This window comes from Lygodium microphyllum, chromosome 25 (assembly GCF_053477565.2).
Source record: "Lygodium microphyllum isolate KBCC chromosome 25, Lygodium_microphyllum_v1.1.10, whole genome shotgun sequence".
NCBI classification, from domain to species: domain Eukaryota; kingdom Viridiplantae; phylum Streptophyta; class Polypodiopsida; order Schizaeales; family Lygodiaceae; genus Lygodium; species Lygodium microphyllum.
In genome coordinates this window covers 52,273,371-52,294,202 of record NC_141159.1, presented here as the reverse complement: position 1 = coordinate 52,294,202, position 20,832 = coordinate 52,273,371, and the positions used below count along the sequence as shown (strand labels likewise).

The 20,832-nt window shown below is 42.2% G+C and overlaps 1 protein-coding gene across 1 annotated transcript; it reads right to left on the bottom strand.

Annotated features, from left to right (window-relative positions):
* Positions 1 to 13,676: 13,676 nt before the first annotated feature.
* Positions 13,677 to 17,990, bottom strand: LOC148014221 (pentatricopeptide repeat-containing protein At5g27110-like). Its single transcript, XM_087666931.1, has one exon. The coding sequence runs from the start codon at positions 17,539 to 17,541 to the stop codon at positions 14,398 to 14,400; it is 3,144 nt and encodes a 1,047-aa protein (XP_087523057.1). The 5' UTR covers positions 17,542 to 17,990; the 3' UTR covers positions 13,677 to 14,397.
* Positions 17,991 to 20,832: the final 2,842 nt, after the last annotated feature.

Sequence of the window (20,832 nt, the reverse complement as noted above, 5' to 3'; positions counted from 1 at the left end):
TCCATAAATATGATTCAATTAGGATCCTAAACTATACAATCATATCTTTCCAAGTGCATCAAACAATCTTTTTGTGCCAGTGGGAGCATCGTTGGATGTTTGACAGACATTGAGCAAGTAGTTTATGCTATTGAGCTTTGAGTCTTTTGAGATTGGGATCTTCTTCACTTGGGTGTTGCATGGTTGATATGTCATGGCTCGCATACATGTACTTGGGCTAATTTGGGCTTCACACTCCCTGAGCATACACCTCTTTGTGTCAAGTCTTGCCAATGTTGTGTACACTTTGCCCTATTACACAGGGGGTGTGTCAACTTACTGACGGATTTTTTTTTACATGCTTGGGTGTTTGCTCGATGTTCGTATGACTGTCATATGCCGATTGATGTCCACTTGATGCTGGTTATGCTTTGACAGTTAGTGGTTGACTTGGTCCATTGATTTTGCCTACAGTTTGCTCTCATTATACTTGGTTGTAATTTATTACAGCAAGCAACTATGTATGGACTGATGTGGAAATTTCATACTAAATTATCTTGATTTTATGTACTTTTGATGGTACTTGGTGGGCAACATCATTAACTATCAGTTTTGTGGTCATTTTGCCTTGGTTTTGGTGGTATTTTGGCTGTTTATAGCAGAAAACAGCAAGCAGTTTTGAATTGTCTGCACTGTTTTGGACTGTATTATGTGTTCTTCTTCCACTAACAGTGCTATCTTCAACATCATTAAGCTTGATGGTACAAATTATGCCTATTGAAAGAGCCAAGTTTGGCAGGTATTGGTGCAAAAATCACAGATAAAGCCACTAAGAATGCATGGCGAGCAGCCTAAAACTATGACTGATGATGAATGGGATGAGCCTGATGAGTTATGCAAGTCCACCCTCATCTTGTCTCTCACTGAACATATGCATTACAATGTGGTTGAGGAAGTACAAAGTGCTTGGCAGTTTTGGGATAAAATTAAGAACCTCTATGATAAGAAAAGTCTGGCAAGTCAGATGTATTAGTTGAAGCAGTTTATGGACCTGCGCATGAAGGAGAATATGACAATGTCTGCTCATTTGAGCCAGTTCCATGCTATCCTCAAGAACTTGACTTCGCAAGGTATTACCTTTAATGATGAGGTTACTCCATTGTTTTTGCTTGGGACTCTAAGTGAGTCATGGGATGTATTCCGCACTGCCTTATGTGCTCCTACTACTATTTTGAACTTGCATGATGTAGAGAGTGATCTTCTGCAGTAAGAGATCAACTGTAAGAACTTGGATGCCTCTCGTGTGTCGCATGCTTTGATTGTTAAAGATAGAGATGGTAATGGCAAGAATGACCGTGGGGATGGCCGTGGTAGAGACTCGTAGAAGTCTTGGTCTAAGTCTCGTGGTAAGTCGCATAGCAAGTCTCGTGGGAGAAATGCTAATGTGACATGTCATCATTGCGGCAAGAAAGGTCATATTCGCCCACAATGTCATGAGTTGCGCAATGAGAAGCACAAAGAGAAGGGGAAAGACAAAGTACAGGAAAATTCCTTTGATCGCAACATTATGCCTCTGAAATCCAGTGTGAACATTGAGGAGATAAATGTCATGCAGATTGATGACTCCGATGGCGAGTACATACTTGCAGCTAGTTCTTGTGATGCTACATCGTTGATGATGTTCACTCTATATATGCGCAGTGTTAGCTTTTGGATTCTGGTGCTTCCTTTCATGTTACACCATGCCATGAGTGGTTCCATTCCTACCGCACTGTCTCTGGTTCAGTTCGCTTGGGTGATGAAAGGTCACTTGCTATTGTTGGCATTAGGGATGTACGGTTGTAATTCTCTACTAGCAATACTTTTCTATTACAGGATGTACGTCATGTACTTGCACTTATACACAGTCTTATATCTACAGAGGGCAGCTTGATGATGCTAGGTTTCATGTTTCATTTAGAGATTCTGCCTAGAAGATCACCCGTGGCAAACTTGTGCTTGCTAGAGGTGTCAAAGCTGGCAGCCTCTATCCTCTTGTAGTTGATGGGTCCTCTGTGTTGACCATGTTTTGTCAGTGGATTCCACCTCACATGTATCTCTTTGGCATGCCCGTTTGGGCCATATATCCTTAAAATGAATGAAAATGCTTTATGGTTTGCAGTTTACCGCCCCTTGACTACGCATATTTTGATTCATGTGAGCATTGTCTTTATGACAAACAGACTAGGAATACGCATAAGAAGTCTGGTAGGACACGCATAAGTGAGCCCCTGGCATTGGTATATTTGGATGTCAATGGACCCATGCCCTGTCAGTCTATGGATGGTGCAAAGTATTTTGTGACGTTCATTGATGATTTTTTGTATAAAGTCTAGGCTTACCCCAGTAAGCTTAAGTCAGAAGTCTTAGCTATGTTTCAGAGATGGCTTGCATTAGTCAGACTGGGCATAGGCTGAAATGCCTTAGGACTGACAATGGGGGAAAATATGTGTCATGTGCTTTTGAGCAACTATGTGACAAGAAGGATATTAAGTGTCAGTTGACCGCCCCTTATATCCTACCCCAGAATGGTTTGGCTGAGCGGATGAATAGAACCATCCAGGAGCGTGTACGCAATATGCTTAGCCATGCATGCTTATCATAGAGCTTTTGGGCTGAGGTAGTTAGTACAACTGTGCATGTCATAAATAGATCACCTTCTAGTGGTTTGGATTTTCAGGTTGCAAAGGAGGTATGGACTGGGAAACCTCTGTCTTATGCGCATCTATGTGTCTTTGGATGTGAGGCATTCTACCATGTGCCCAAAGACAAGCGTACTAAGTTGGATCCTAAGAGTGTTAAATGCATTTTCCTTAGCTATGGGGATGCAGACGAGATGGGTTACCACCTCTGGGATCCGCAAGCGCGGAAAGTCATCCGCAGCCATGATGTAGTCTTCCATGAAGACAAGATGCATAGGCACTCTGAGAAGGTGGTAGAGATACACAGGGTTAAATTCCAAGAGGAGCCATGTGCTTCTGCACAACCACTTGGACAACCTGCAACAGCAGTTGGTACACATGACGAGGGTGTTGGACCGGCCACAGAGCCTGGTCTACTAGAGATAGACATCCACCAAATAGATTTGAGCCCTTAATGCATTATGTCTTGGTTATAGATGCAGGAGAACCTCTCACCTATGATGAGGCTATGCGCAGGGTGACAGTCACTCTTGGCAGACTCCTTGCACAAGAATATGACTTGGGATTTGGTTGCACTACCTTAGGGCAAGAAGGCTTTGCCATGCAAATGGGTGTACAAGCCAAAATGTGCCCCTGGAAACCCCGAGCCGGTTTATAAGGCAAGACTTTTCGCTAAGGTTTTTAAATAGGAGCATGGAGTTGACTTTGATGAAGTCTTTTCTCCTATGGTCAAGATGACCACTCTACACTTGGTTTTGGCCTTAGTCACACAGCTTGACTTGGACTTGTACTAGATGGATGTCAAAACTGCATTCTTGAATGGAGACTTGCATGATGAGATATACATGGAGCAACCTAAGGGCTTTGCAAAACCTGGCAGGGAGCACTTAGTGTGCAAGTTGAAGAAAAGTATTTATGGCTTGAAGCAGGTACCTAGGGAGTGGTATCATAAGTTTGATGCCTTTATGCAGTCACAGGGCTATAGTAGGAGTACTATGGATTCATGTCTTTACACGAAGAAATCCCGTGATGGCTCATTGCTTATTTTGGTACTTTATGTGGATGATATGCTAATAGCAAGGAAAGCTCATGATGAGCTGGATACTCTTAAATCTCTGCTAAAGAAGAGCTTTGAGATGAAGAATTTGGGACAGGCCTCTCACATTCTTGGTATGCGCATTAAGCGCGACAAGCATCAAGGACTACTGTACCTCTCACAAAGGGAGTACATTCATAAAGTCCTTGAGCATTTTCGCATGCAGGACATAAATCCTATTGGCTGTCCATTACCTTCTTATGTGAAGGTTTCACAGGCTGATTATCTATAGACGGATGAGCAGGGCCAAGATGGCCAAGATCCCTTATACATCAGTCGTGGGTAGTTTGATGTATGCCATGATAACCACTTGTCCAGATATTGCCTTTGCAATTGGTGATGTGGCATGCTATATGGCTACACCTGGCAAAAAGCATTGGGATGTTGTAAAGGGTATCATGACATACCTAAAGGGCACAGTAGATATGTGTATTTGCTATGGCAGCTAGGATACAGGAGTTGTGGGCTACACAAACTCCGATTATGCAGGACATGCAGATAGTAGGAAGTCCACTTTTGGCTATGTCTTTACCTATGCTGGAGGTGTTGTTTCTTGGATGTCCAGGATTCAGAAGTGTACAACTTGAAGGGGATGCAATGGCAGTGGAAATTTGAGAAGGAGAAGAGGAAGATGCGAGAGAGAAGAGCACACATAACGTAGGTGCTATCCAACTGAACTAACAGCCTTATTACACTATCATATTATATATGAATAAAGAATGGGTGGTCATAGTGTACACGGGCAGGCCCAGAGGCCTTTTACCCCAACAACCTCCCACTAAAAGGCCAATGTGGCTAGGGAGTGAAAACAAAGAAAAAAAAAAGACAAGGTGAGGAATCATGACATCTCACCCAACGCCCAACCGGAAAGCGAGCTATGCAAGAAGTGTTGGGAATCTCTGCAGAAGAAGAGTCAAGCATCCCCGAGTCCATGACATCCAGGAGATAAGTGATCCCGCAGCTCCATACAATGGAGCAATCCAAGAATGCTTCTTATGAAGCAAGCACAACTCATCAGTGCACAACTGTAAAGCATCAGAGTCGCGCATAGTATCACCATGGCGCATACAAGATAGCAGAGAGCAGTCAAACTCTCCAGAGTCAATCATTGAAAGAGAGCCAACATCCCGAACACTCGTCCAACGGGGTCTCAAGACTACATATGGCCTCAGCAAAGCGGAAGACTGACATATGGCTGGCTGTCCAGCCTGCAAAACTACAAGAAAATGGCTCTCATGAGCCTGCAAGGGGTCTAGCAACTGATCACCAACATACTGACCCTGATTGCTATGCATAGCTATGTCATCTGGGCCAATAAGTGCCTCATTTTTAGCATAAATAGCTTGCTGTAATGGCACTATAGCTGTTGTAAAATCAGCCACCCATAAAACGTACTGAACACTCATTAAGAGGCCTGAGAGGTGTCTGCGTCTCATAGAAGACAGCATGATAGTTGCATATGACTTGCTGGGCATCCAAATCCCATAGTCTGTAGGTCTTAAAGTCACCATCTCCATAACCAAGGAGGATACATATACGTGACATAGGCTTATGTGGCATACGTACAGATGCCTCTTGCAGCCAAACATCCTCAAGTAATCATAGGAGGGTTGCATGCCACTCCATGCCTCATGGAGTGCAATACCATCCAAGATCAAGCACGACGTCATGTTAACCAAATATACTGTCGTCATAAGGGCCTCAGCCCAAAATCCATAAGACAACCCAGCTATGGTAAGCATAGAAGATCCCTTTGCCTGTAAGGTCAAGCACATGCCATGAGCAATCCCATAATACAGTGGGCACAAGAAATCAATGCCATACTGTTGACAAGAGGTCCAAAAGCTGAGAGAGAGAGCATGGCTTTCATAATCCATCTGCAAAGCACCTAGGCTTGCTACTAGCAAAATCCATAAACCTGTCAAGCATAACTGCAGCATCTTCAATCTGCACCAAGGGAAAAGCCCAAACACCGTGGGTAGCATGATCAACAAAGGTCAGAAAGTACGACGCTCCACCAAGTGACTGGGAAGGCATAGGTCCATATACTACACAATGGACAAGATCTAGGGAAGCATGCCTCGTACGATTGCCATAAGCCAAGGGGGCTCTGCAAGGACCAAGAGTACAATCAGGGCAAGCATCAAGATCTATAAGTGACATAGGAGGCAGCAATGAGTCTGAACGAGACAAGATCTCCATCTCTTTGTGGTGCATATGGCCTAGGCGATAATGCCATAACAATGCATGTGGTATCCGGATAACTGCAACCATAGAATCTCCCACATGAGAGACATGCACTGGGTAATGTAAACCAACTCTAGAACCTCTGGCCAAAACCAAGCAACCACGATAGATCTTCCATGACCTATCTTTAAGAGAAACAGAGTAACCTACATCATGCAATTGACTGACAGAAATCAAGCTCTTACTGAGCATGGGAACATGTAAAACATCCCTAAGCATAAGAGAAGTCCCATTAGGCAAAGCTAGGTATGTCCCCTATACCAAGAATAGCATAAGTCTACTCAAGGCCCAAAGAAATGCATCCATCAAACTCCCTGTAAGTAGAGAACCATGCTCTATGTGGAGTAACATGACAAGATGCCATAGAATCCAATAGCCAATCTGAGACATAGGCCATATCACTGAGCAAGCGTCCATGGAGCTCAAGGAGTTGAGGGCTGTCCCAACATAGGGAACCTGCCCATGAAGACAACTGTCTGTAGAAGCATGCTGCTGCAAGTACTCTTCCATCCTCACTAGAGAGGGAAGCACAGAAGCATCAACTAGGGATGTAGAAGCTCCCACATGAAAAAGACTCATAGCTAAGTGCGTGACATAACCAACCACAATAGTGTAAAGGCCAAGATATCTGTCAAAAGATCATATGGTATTCAACCATGAAATCAGCCCATAACCATAATGGTAAACATGACTCTGCAGTACATCAGTCCACATAGTAGCATCCAAGTCAATGCAAGACCGATAAGTGGCATAAGATCCTGCAATGGCCAAGCTCCAGGAGAAGCCCAAGTATCTGTACAAAAACATCCAAATAAGTGGCTCTATAAAGTACATGATAGTAGACAAAGTGCATAGCTAGGTAAGCATCAAGAACAACTGCTCTCTAACATGTATGGGCAAAAGCAACCCAACTAGCATAGAAGCTAGGCAACACAGAAGCAATAGAGCCATAACTGCTTATCCCAAGCGCTATCAAGAAGTCCACTGATCAAGGAGTAACCCACAAAGAACCAAGCATCAATGAGCAATGAAATCTCAATAACTAACTGCTAAGACAATGGAGCAAGCACTACTCAAAACATGTGTCTGCATCCAAGTAAATCCAAGATCCATAATCGGGACATTAAGGGCCAAATAGCATCCAAGCTACATAAGTGATAAGCCAATCAAATGCAAACTGCTCCACAAAATTCTCAAATGCAAGTCGATTCAAGCCCAAACACCTGCCATACTGTAGCCAAAACCCAAAAGCATCCACATCAGATATCAGTCCCATAATGGGTAGCACGGGGCATAAATCTTGTCAACAAGTGAAATGCCAGCTGCAAACAAAATGACAGTGAACCAAGAATTGAGCTCTACTCTTTGCTCAAGAAACATCTAGGAGCATAAACATCACAGTGGCATCATCCAAATACATCAACATATCATCTCGAGTAGTCGGGAGCACCCGTAGACCATAGGCATACCCAAACTAGAGGTAAAATAACCTGTCAACCAAGGTAGCATAAATCCCAACCAACAACAAAGTGTCCGCATCCAAATCAAGGCTCAATAGCTCTCAAATAGCATATCCGAGCATAAACCATGATGACCAAGCATCAATACATCCAACATGACACTCGAATGTCAACAAAGAGCATTATGCATAAGCTATCCCTGATAAAACCTTGTTGCCTAAACAATGTACAACAGTAAATCCCTACATAAATCGAGCTATGGAAGCTCAAACCAAGTCCCAAAGCATCTCAAAACATTGGGCAAACATCCCCAAATCATTTGGGCATCAAATACCAAGCCTCGGGAGCATCACATAAGCTAAGAGCATGACATTTTCTTGCTGTAAATCAACTCAGATCTGTTACAGAAAATTCTATGATCTGAATTTGGAAGATCTGACATCACCATTGCGCCCGGAGCATGCCAAAACCCCAAGTTAGACTCTTACCTTGCTTAAATCGGGTTCTGGATGCCTGAGATATGAGAAAAAATGGGATTTTTGAGCCAGATTTTGAAACAGGCACAAAAAAACCTGAGCTGCTACTGTGGGCCTATTAGTTATGCTGAGGATAAGGGGGCAAATGGGAGCATACAAGGTGCCCAATGAAGCCAAGGAACACCTGCAAAGAGCCTATGAGGGGGCCGGGGAGAGGTGGGAGATGAAATCTTACCTCGAGGGGAAGAAGCCATGGATGCCATTAAAGCTCCAAGCTCTAGGTCTTGAATCCGGGCTGAAGTAATGCTGGGCCAAGCTCCACGATCAAGCTCTGATCCAAAGCTCTGATACCAATTGAAGGGGATGTAATGGCAGTGGAGAAGGAGAAGAGGAAGATGTGGGAGAGAAGAGCACACACAATGTAGGTGTTGTCCAACTGAACTGACAGCCTTATTGCACTATCATATTATATATTAATAAAGAATGGGCGGTCACAGTGTACACGGGTAGGCCCAGAGGCCTTTTACCCCAACATGACTCTCTCTACCACTGAGGCCGAGTATGTTGCGGCCATTGAGGCTTGCAAGGAGGCCATATGGTTGGGCCGTTTGGTTCATGACCTTGGGATTGATACTATACCTATGCTGCATTCGGATTCTATGAGTGCTATTCAGCTAGCCAAGAATCCAGTCTTCCATGCAAAGATGAAACACATTGAGGTGAGGTATCACTTCATATGTGGGGTCGTGGAGGGCAAGTCTATTGACCTTGTCAAGATCTCCACTAACGAAAATCCTGCATATCTGCTACTACTGAGCGCTTTGCCTTCCTTAGGAGATTGATGGGCATTGGATGAGATGACATTTTTCCTCATCCTGTTGTACATGTGTACATTGTATTGTCTTTTCTTTTTCTTTTCACTCCTCAAACTGGGGAAGATTCACCTTTAACTAGGAGGTTGTTGGGGATAAAGGCCCCTCTGCCTAGCCGCCCGTGTATTACTACACTGACAGTACCCGCCATTGCACATTGTAGGTGGCGAGCACCCATCACCATCACTTTATTCTTTATTCTTTTAGTGACAGTTTGAATAAAGGATGGCCCGGTCACACATTGTAACTATTGGAGTTTCCATTTGTATCTCTCTCTCTTCTTGCTCTTGCTCTCCGCCATAGCTCACTTCCAAGCAAGCTTCGATCCTTCTCACCTTTCAATTCAAGGAAAACCTCATTGCACATAGACCTTGTGTCTCTTAGCCCTAGTCTAGAATATTATTATTAAATTTGAATAATCATTTACACATTTTAGATGATTTACTAGAATTTAATATTGGAAAGAGGAGGCTAAATAATTGAAAGGCATCTAAAAATTTAAGTTAGCTCTAAGATATTATGGCCCATTTCGTATTGTTCACAAGATTAATGAGAATGCATTTAGATTGGGGATCCCTTCTTATTGGAAAATACATACTTCTTTTCATATTAGCTTATTGAGACCATTCAAGAAAAGACCTCCAATTGCTACTATAGTGATGACCCTCCTTTGCTAGAGGATGATGCTAAAATTTTAATTCATGAAGTAATATTCGACCATGACCATTAATGGACCACTAAAATTGTGTCATTAAAGGGATTTCAGTTAAGCATGTTGCATGTGATATCACAGTGAAAATTGAATTAACATTTGTGAGGGATTGTTTGTCTAAGGAAAAATTGAATGTAAAAGTGATTTTTCATGTAACAAACAATGGGATCTCTTTTCAAAATGATGAAGATTGGTAGAAATTCCTTACATTTTGAGCTATGTTTACCTCTACAATGCATTCTTCTAATTTTGATCGGCACAACTTCATGAGACTCTTGAAGTATAATTGGGAGCAATGATGGACAGAAGTGGAGTCTACTACTTCATAAATGCTAATCGACTTGCTTATTTATAAACTAATCGCAAAAGGATCAAGTGGTGGAAGAAGTAGTCTAGTTATTTATCTTTAAAGAATCACACCTAAATCCTATTCTCAACATAGACAGAGAGTGGATTTGTCAAAATTGCTATCTCTACAACCACATGCTCCACATTATCCCAATCCAACATGTTTCCATTCTAGGGTGCTCGCACCCCAATAATTATTGTAAAGATGGTCTTCTAGACCTTCCCCTTGAATACAGGATCTTAAATATCATTACTGGGCCTCCAACCTATGAAATTATTGATGTATGTGAATTCCACAATTAGAACTATTCTAACCAAAATTCTTAGTTGATCAAAATAATCTCTATATTGGTATACTTCCATTTTGCCTATGGAAAATGATGAATAACGAAGATGTCTAGAATTTTCTTTCCAATTTGAGAAACAAATTATGCATGGATCCAAGTTCCTTGATATTAATTATTGTCTTCAATTGTATTGAAAACATAAATGGAGACTTAAATAAGTTGTGCAAAAAGTTAACTTTGTACATTTAACTAGGGTATCACATCTACTCTTCCAAATCCTCTTCAAGTTCAAGAGAATATATTTCTCCTCAAGCAAGTCAAACTAAATGAGTTTGATGGGAAAGGGAGAGATGTGGAAGCAAACATAGAAATTTGAATAGGGACAATGGGAGACTACTTCCTAGCTATAGGAACTAGTTCTACAAAATAAGCTATGATTTCCATGCTTAAGCTACTAGGTGAAGATTGATTGTGGTGGAAACAATAGTGTAGAGATAAAGGTATATCCGAACTAGCTACTTCTTTTGTCAAGATAAATGTTATCACTAAGAGTGTAAATCAAATCAACATGTAGCCGCCATCTCAACTCAACACTATGGCGAAAAATGACGTTCCATTAACTAGTCATCTTCCCCTTGAAATTATCATCATACTTACAGGGATCAACATGAACAAGAGGACACGAGAGGGGTATCACCACCTCCCTCTAAGGCTATATAAAGCCTTATGGTTTTAAGGCTATAACATGGCCTTTAGGCATGAGCAAGACACTGAGAAAGAGAGAGAGAGTGTGTGTGTGTGTGAGGGAGAGAAAGAAGATAGAGATATATATATATATATATATTGTGAGAGATAGAGGGACACAAAAGGAGGAACAGAGAGAGATAGAGAGAGGGACAAGAAGGGAAATTGGCAATCCAAAAACAAAACTTTATCATAAGATCCAACCCTTACTATCATCATTATAAGAGGGAAGGAAGACTCGCTGCACAACAACCCTGTCTCCAACAACCCTGTCTTCTTGTGCACAAGGATTACTAGAGCGTTTAAAGATTGTCAAAGTTTTAACTTAAGGATTTCGATTATCAAAGTATATAAAGTCAAAGCACGAGGAGGAGGACAAGTGTGGCACCTAAGAGAAGCACTTCGGACTCAAAGCATACAATTGCAACTATTCCACCCATGTCATAAGCTTTCCAAGTGATCTCTAACTCATTAAGTATGTTGCCACATTAATAAGCTAGTTGGACCATATATATCATTAGATGTAGGTTGGATTGGGATTCATAATTGGCAATATTGCAATCACTTAGTGGAACCAATCGACAAACCTCTATCATAGTTATATCATATGGTAATCATATGCCCTTGTTATGGAAACCCCGTTTGCATTGGAATCAAGAGACCCATGAAGGGTAAACTTGAACATAAGTCTCTAAAGTAAGTAACTAGGAAATCTTGGATAGTCACTAAGAGCCTTAGAAGTCTAACCTAACCTTGGAAGGTAAACTTGCACTAACATCAACACTAAAGGGGGGAATTGGAGTCAAAACCTAAACAAAACATCTATAAGTTTAGAAAATCCTTAAGTTAATCAAACTTAGAATATTACTCTAACCTAATAGCTAAGTGTGAACCCCTTGTTTATGGTCAAATGTAATGTTGTTTTGATTACTACTGAGTATTTATGAAGATGTGATATTGTGAAAAGACCTATGACTATGAGACTGAGAGGGACACCTTGAGAGAACTGCACATAAAAAGAGAACTGAAAATGGCTCTTATATATGTGCTCTATTTGTTGAATGTTCTTAAGTTGTTGTATCTTGTAAATTCCCTTTGAAAGTATGGGATGGATAATTAAAGTTAAGTGGATTCACAAGTAGAATTTGTGGTTGACTAATATCTATATACAGATAATCTATGGATTGATCTCTAAGGTAATTACGCTCCTTGGGAGAAAAAAATGTTGTGGACTATATCATTACTTAGAAAGCATTCAAAGGAAATTGTTTTGGTTTTTATTGAAATATTTTAAGATATACCTTGTTGCTTTGGGAAACAAATGATTTTCTAGTTGAAGGTTGATTGTTTGCCTTGCTTTTCATTGAAATTGAAAAACTCCCCAAAAAGAGAGTTTACTCGTTCCAAGGCTTATCGGATGAGGGTTTAAGGCACGGTGGATCACCTTCATGATTGCATGGCGAAAATAGATGCACGTAAAGGTAAGGAACCTAAAAGGGCATTGCTTGATAGACTCGTCATAGGTTGAATGGTGTGAATGCCACCATAGAATGTTGGTTGCCTCTTATGGTAGCTTGCAAGTTAGAGTTGTTTCAAGGAATACTAGGTGGTTTCATTTAGAAAATCTCTTAATGGACTACTAAAATCATGTCACTGAATGAATTTTAGTCGTGCACATTATATGCAAACCAATCTAACTAGGCGATCCATCATCAATGTTTACAAGTGTTGAGCTTGCCATCTCAACACTTCCCCTGAATCTTAATTGTATATTTGCAACTCCAAGTAAGCTTTCAAATACTTGAAACTTCTCTACACCCAAGGCCTTTGTGAAAATATGAGCTATATACAAAATTAATCTCTACTACAAATACCTTCTCTCACACAAAATAATAATACACCTCAATGTGTTTTTACTAGCATGCGACATTGGTTTCCTAGCCAAACTCTATACTAATGTTCTCTCAATGAATGACAATTGGGTCATCTTCCTATATATCCAAATCACCCAATAACTTCTACAACCATACTACATCACATGCCGCCATAACAAAACCTCTATACTCGTCCTCTGTAACTACTATACTACGAGTGTACTACATGAACTTTATGTAATTCTGCAACTCTAAATGTAAACAAACCCTTTGGACTATATTAATTTCAACCTTCATAAGTTTGCATGTCCAATATGTTTATGCCTTATTTCAATGTTTACAACCACAACTTTGCCTTCAACATACATATAGCATCATTTTTAGCAAGATTTCAAGTATTATCCAAAGTAAGCATTCGACCACTCTACTTCCTTTTGCAACTTGCACTTCTTATTGAAGTCTTTACCAAAACATCCCTTCATATTAAATCTAACGTACAACTCTTGCTCTGTCATTTAACCAATAGATACCAAATTCTTTGTGATAGATGGCCCTAGCTAAAACCTAGTTAGAGGGGCTTAACGACATGCCAACCATAGCTCTCCAAATATCTTGCAAGAGGGTCCAAATTTTACTAGCTACAAGGAAAGACATAAACTATGGCATGAGAATTCCACACTGGTCATGCAAAAGAAACCATTGCCATTCAAGATTTGGCACTTTGAAAGAGCCAAGGCGAGGGGAAATCCACAAATGAGCACTCTCCAAAGAAAGACCTTGCATTTGGGGAGAATCTTGTTCAGGCAGCCTTCCATCACCATCATTTTCCACCAAGTCTTAGATTTATGCAATCCCATCCTCTCTCCCTCCCTCTCCCTCTCTCTCTCTCTCTCTCTCTCTCTCTCTCTCTCTCTCTCTCTCTCACGCATGTGCAAAGAGAGATACATATATACATACATATCTACATGTGTATATACATGTAGTGCAGGTATGTATGTATGTATGTCTGTGGATTTGTATATATGTATGTACAGTGGACAATTGGTTAATATTGCTGACCCTCGTACTGGATGTATAGAGCTATCACCATTTTGGGCAGCTAATTGGTGCAGCCAGATTGCATACCTAACTTTCTCTAAGTTTATCAACATAGGAGAGGCACACCATTCCCACCACACCTCAACCCCCAGATATCTCAGATACCATTTTAAACAAGACACAGTGGGTGTTTACAGCTATCCAGTCCACAAGGGACTCTAGACCCATACAGCTCTCTAGATGAACTACAAGAGTCCTGGCAGATACAGTACATACCTCTGCAACATATGCATTTGCACATGGCAGAGCTCCCAATTGAGAGATTGAAACCTTGCTGCTCTTTGACACCATGGAAGTCCCCCATGGACTGAAAATGCGAAGTCTGGGGCTTTATGATTCAGCCATAGCTAGAATCCACAAAGCCTGCAGAGCATGTTGAACTGCTCTTCAAAAAAAGTGGATATCAGATGTCCCTACTATGAGTGAAATGATCAGGGTGCAACCGAGCATTGAAGGCAGCAGTTAAATGCATATCCATGTGTGTTACTATTTTCCAAGTTGGTGCTCTCAGTGCATATGTATCCTATACCTTCATAATTTTTTGTGTTTCTAAATTTTGTTGAGATACGGACTGAGCAATGAGACAACTTTTTCCTAATTCTATGTTATTGTGAGTGTTGCAACTACTCAGCAAAGAGGTCCACGTAATATCATCATGAGGAATGGGCATGGTTTGTATTAAACCTACAGCAGCATTCAGAAAGCCTGCACGGCTGAGGAGGTCAACCATGCAGCTGTAATGCTCAAGCTTTGGAGAAAGACCATGGATATCTTTCATTAGAGAAAAATTTACAACCCCTTCCTTTAATAGGCCAGTATGGCTGCAGGCACCAAGAATGGCCATGATAATTACATCATTCGGTTGCAAACTTTGGTGTTGCATTTTGTCAAAATATTTCTGAGTCAATGCAAATTTACCATGCAAAACAAACCCTGCAATCATCACACTCCATGACACTACATCTCGATTTGGCAAATTATGAAAAACTTTTAGTGCATCCTGTAAGCTTCCACACTTACAGTACATATCCACCAGAGTATTTCCAAGGACTGTGTCCAGTTCCATTCCAATTCGAGTCATTTCATTGTGAAGCAGACTGCCTTGTTCAATAGTTCCTGCGTCAGTACATGCTTTTAGGATCCATAAAACTGTTGCTTTGCTAGGTAAGACTGCAGCTTGGCTTAACTTTTTATAGAGTTCAAGGACTAGCTGTCCATGCCCATGCATTGCACACCCCGAAATCAATGTACTCCAACAACGTTCATCATTGCTTTGGAGCATCATGAACACTTGATATGCCTCCTGAAGCTTCCCATACTGGGCATACATGCCCAGCAAAGCAGAACCTACAACTGCATCTAACTCAATGCCACTTAGGATCAACTGGTCATGTATAAGCCTACCATGCTCTAGTGTGCTTGCATGACTGCATGCTTTCAAGACACATGAATAAATGGTTGTGTCTGGCTGTAAATGTTCCTCCTGCATCATCTTGTAGAATTCTAGAACCATGTGCACCTTTCCACTTTGGACATAACCTGTCATCAGTGCACCCCACGATATCAAGTCTTGTTCAAATAAGTTGTCAAAAACTCTCTGTGCTTCTTCTAGGCAACTGCATTTAGTGTACATGTCCACAAGTGTGTTGCCAATAACCACCTCAGATTCTCGCTCAGTTCTGATGATTTGATCATGTATCAAATGACCTTGGCATACCAAGTGTGTGTGACTGCAAGATTTTAAAGTACATATATAAATTCCATCGTCTGCTCTTGCACCAACCTCCTGCATTTTCTCAAAAAGCTGCAGAGCACACAGTCCATCTCCACAATCAGCATAGCCTGCTATCATGGTGCCCCATGCTACCACATCTGGACATTGCAAATTGACAAAGACACTGTGTGCATCTTCTAAAGTCCCACATTTGATATGCATGTTGATGAGAGCACTCCCAACTACCAAATCCAAATCTTGTCCAAACTTAGTAATCAGATCATGTGTAAGACGGCCTCCTTCAATGCTACCACAAACCTTTAATAAGGATAAAAATAAAAGTGTGTCTGGTACAATACCTACCTGCTGCATCTTGGTAAAAAGTTGTAATGCAAGCAAGCACTGTTCATGCTGAAAGTAAGCTGTAATAATAGCAGTCCGCGATTCTATGTCCCTATTGAGCATTTTGTTAAAAACATCGCCTGCCTGCAACAAATCTCCACAGTTTACAAACATGGTGAGAACACTATTCCAAACCATAAGGTCTGCCTCCCATCCAAACCTGAATGCTAGTTCATTTATCAATTTTGCGACCTGCAAGTCAGCAAGATGACCACATGCTTTTATAAGTGAAACAAAAAGAGCTTTGTCTATTTCAATATCCCTCTGATGCATTCTTTTGAATAGTCCCAAAGCAGAGAGCAGACAACCTAGCTTCACATAGCCTTTGATTAATGCCTTCCAGAGAAGGACATTTTTATTCTGGAAACTCTCAAAGACTTGGAATGAGCTTTCCAAACTACCAAAGTTCACATACATGTCAACAATGGCAATTCCAATGATGACATCTTGATCTAGTCCAATTTTGACAACTTGATTGTGTATCTTTCTACCCCATTCTCCTTCTTGAATGCTTCCACATGACTTTAAAATGGATGAGAATAGGTGATTGTCAGGCATTATACCCTGTTGAAGCATTCTCACATACAATTTAGGAGCAATGATATGTTTACCAGCTGCCATGTACCCTGAAATCATTGCAGTCCATGACAGCAGATCTCGATTTTCCAGTTGATTAAATAACAACCGTGCCTCTGCTAGAAGGCCACACTTTGCATACATGTCAACAAGTGCACTGCCAATTGGAACATTTAATTCATATCCACTTCTGATAATCTGGTCATGTATCCACCTGCCTGGTTCCAAAGCTCCTAGGCTTGCACATGCTTTCAGAATGCTTGCAAACGAGAATATATGAGGTTTTCTGCCCTCTTGCTGCATTTCATTGACAAGCTCAAGAGCACAAGAGCTATCCCCAACTGTAGCATATCCTGCAATCAAGGCATTCCATGACACTACATCTCTACATGACAACCTGTCGAAGACTTTGCGTGCCTCCACCAGACTTGCACACTTTGTGTACATGTCAATGACAGTATTCATAACCTCAACATCTGATTCAAGTCCACATTTGAGCACCATATCATGTATTGATCTGCCATACATCACAGCTCCAACAGCACTGCATGCCCTTAGAATGGACAAGAAGCTAAACCTGTCCGGGTCGATGCCCTTCTGCTGCATGCTGGTAAAAAGCTCAACTGCAATCATGCTGCTTCCAAGCTCTACATGTGCTGCAATAATTGCATTCCATGTGTATGGGTTGTTAACGGATATTTTTGCAAAGATGCATGATGCATCAAACACACTCGAGCATGCAGTGAACAGGCGAATGAGATGGTATCCAGCACAGGTCAAGGAATCTACCCCACTGCAGACCATGAGAGCATGCACCTGTCTTGCACCATGGAGGCCCTTTGTCTGGAGGCAGATTTCGAGGAGACGAAATAAAGCATCCCGGGACAAGAGCACACCCCGATGAAGCAGAAGCTCGAATTCTCGGCATGTGTGCTGTAAAAGCTTCTCCCGAGGACAAGGGGAAGCTAGCAGCATACGTGAGGTTGCCCGTGGAGCCTTATGAACAAGACATTGGAAAGCTTTCCATTAAGCTAAGGATCATTCATTGCTTGTGTTTCTGAAAACTTCCAGATGATTCCACACACAACCAAGAACATGAGCAGCTGCTGCTGCTGCTGCCAATTGCACCCACTATCTGACAACAAAGGAGGTCATGGCCTGATGAATTGCAGGTGCACATGAGATGCAGCCAGAACCTCTTGGGGGCAGGCGCATACACTGTATGTTGTGACACCTGTTGTCAAGTTTGCTGCATATATGGAACAGGTCTATTTGTCTCCCAACGCAGGCGATGTGGTACCAGGCTTGCTGCTGCAATCTTCTAATTACTACTGGTTATTATTAGCTAGCAGCCGGGTCCTGCGGGCAACCATGATCTACCCTCAGCACTATCTCCCACGGGGTCTTTAAGACCTCGGGGAGTTGGGATCAACGGCTGTCGTTAATCCCCCTCCTCACGACCACATCGCAGACGTCGATCCCGTGGGCAAGTAAACCCATCCGTTTTTTGTGAGCCCGCCCACAATCTTAAACTCGTCCAGTCGGAAAAGTGCCCGTCGATGGTACTGGGGAGACGTGTGTGCGCATGCGAAACTGGAGACGCCTTAACTCCTTATAATTGGGAGGGGCCCAGAGAATGTGCCGCCGCCAACGAACAGGGTGACGTCGAAACGTGTGCGCATGCGAAGTATCAGATGCCGCGGCCTTTGTTTCTCACGAATGCGAACTTGCCTGCTGCGTGCATTGTTCCTTCCGTTCTCGTTCTCTCTCTCTCTCTCTCATACCCACAATAGCGTGCGCATCCCTCAGTTCGGCGTCTTCATCCCTCCCTCAGTTCGGCGTCTTCATCCCTCCCACAGTAGCGTGCCCAGTCCGTGACACAGGAGGCTACAGCGTGACCGTGACACCCATATCCGCAGCGTGACGCTTGTGTGGGAGGCTGCAACGTCTTAGGAGGCTACAGCGTCTTCATCTGCGTGACAGGAGGTTGCAACGTTTTCATGTGCGTCTCAGGAGGCTGCAACGTGAATATACAAATTTTCTACCATCAAAGTTTGTGTGAACACATTGATAGAGACGAATGCAAAGTTTGCCATACACTAGAGACGAATGCAAAGTTTATTGTGTCAAGTTTATTATATCTTTGTTTATCATGTCAATGAATAGAACGAATGCAACGAAAGCAACAAGCACATGCTTACATCCTCGCGCAACGAGCACATGGTTAATGCTTTAGGATCTTATGATATGGTTTAGGGTACTTGGTTTAGGGTAATGGTTCAGGCTTTAGTGTTTGGACAATGAATAGAACAGATGCAAGAATGAGACACCAAAATCAACAATGAGATGCCAATGGGATTTCACTTAAATGGACAATCATGTGTACAATACAAACATTCTGAACCTAGATGCCAAAACTTTTGTGATCGTGGACCCATTAGGGAATGAGAGAGAAAATTGTCGCTCCTCATTCTCACTGTTGTAGGTGCAATACAAAATACAACAAGTGCCAATGTAAGACTCACCATACAATCGCACCGCCCTGCCGATCAAGATAGAATCCGCTGGACGAGGAGCATACCGCAAGGATAGAGGGAGCAGTGCATGGCAAGTATGGCATGAATACATTGCCAGAGGGTCCACCAAAAATGTTTTGGTGCAGTAATGAGGACAATATATGCGCAGTTTTGGGCTAAACCTCACACGACCCCTCCCTCGTTGATGCTTGTGCCTTAACACGCCTGTGATAGATGGACGCTTGGGTTGTGATGAAGACTCCCCCCTCTCGTTTGGATGATGACGATGATCCTTTCCATGCCCTAAGCGTGTCTGTGTGACATTTTCCTAGATCTGATAGATCCCACCCTTTTTAGGCATGTCAATCTGCTGTGGTGTGAACATGTGAACAAGAGACTCTTTAGCACTTTCCAATTGGCGCATACAAGCATCCATCTGTGCCGCTGTGTAGGATGGAATCCCATCCTCGATCCTCTGAAGGAGCCCTCTAAAGTCTGCGATGGAGGACACGAGATCCCCTTCCTGCACACCACCACCGGAACCTGGTTTCTCCAATCCTGGGATTTCGTTGCCACCTGGTCTTTCCTTTATGTCATCAAATGCGCACTATCGATGATGGGGAGAACCTCATGAAGGTGAGGAAAATAGCTCTTCAAGATGAGCCTCAAATCATGAAGATGTTTACAGTCAGTCGATCAATCAGGGCAATCACAGTAGTTTGATTGTACACTTACATGATACCATTTTGCATGTTGGGTTGTGCTCGCTATTTTAAACAACATGGTCCCCTCGTTAATGACTTGAAGAGAGGAGGGATCTTGCTCATACCGCTGAAGAATCTTCTCCCCTGCTGTCAATCTAGCCGTATGACTCTTGCTTGACCCATAGACTTTGAAGCGCTTAGAATCAGCTGGCATAAAAAACATGTATAAGACAACAATGCGTTTCAAGAAAAGGTCAAATGTGGAAATAGAAAGGAAATTGACCACATTACCTATCTCTTGCTTTTGCTTGAAAAACTCCAAAGCCGATCCACCCATTCTAGACCCCGATGACGAGTCATCGACAAGGGCGTGCAGTAGATCCAAAATGGACATGTTGATCCTAGCATCAAGTAGAGTGTACTTGATATATTGCCAAAGTCTCTCAATGAGGTTGGTTGTGTCGACATTACCATGTGGAAACATGCAACCAAACTTGGGCCATCTTGCACGCCAAATACAATCTTTCCCATACCATCCATTGGTAACGTATCGAACCACATTTGGATGAGTGGAATAATGATGAAGCAATTGCTCAAACATATCATCAAACTGCGACTCTGTAGGGCAATGCATAAGATTGAACAAAGAGGCATACACATGATCGCGCTCATCTATAGGGACCTTGATTCACGCAAGAACATGTGAAGTACTCACTGTCAAGCTCATGGAATTCACAAAAAGGTAATGCTTAAAAGTAAAATGATATTGAAAAGATGTACCTGTGACAAGAGATTTTCAACCCATGCTTTCTTTGTGTGGAACCAGCATAGAATAATATGGCATGCACGTTGACGTTTGTTGCCACCAAGGTAGTCAGTGGTCCAACAATGAGGGTCTTCCAGAACAACCTTCGAGAGCGCCTCCAGCTCTAGCTGGGACTTATCAATCACCAGGGCAGCAGGGCGAATATCTCCCATCCTAGAGAGGACTAGTCTCATGGTGATTTGCAAAGCCATAATCTCTTGGTTTGACCCATTGTCACTAG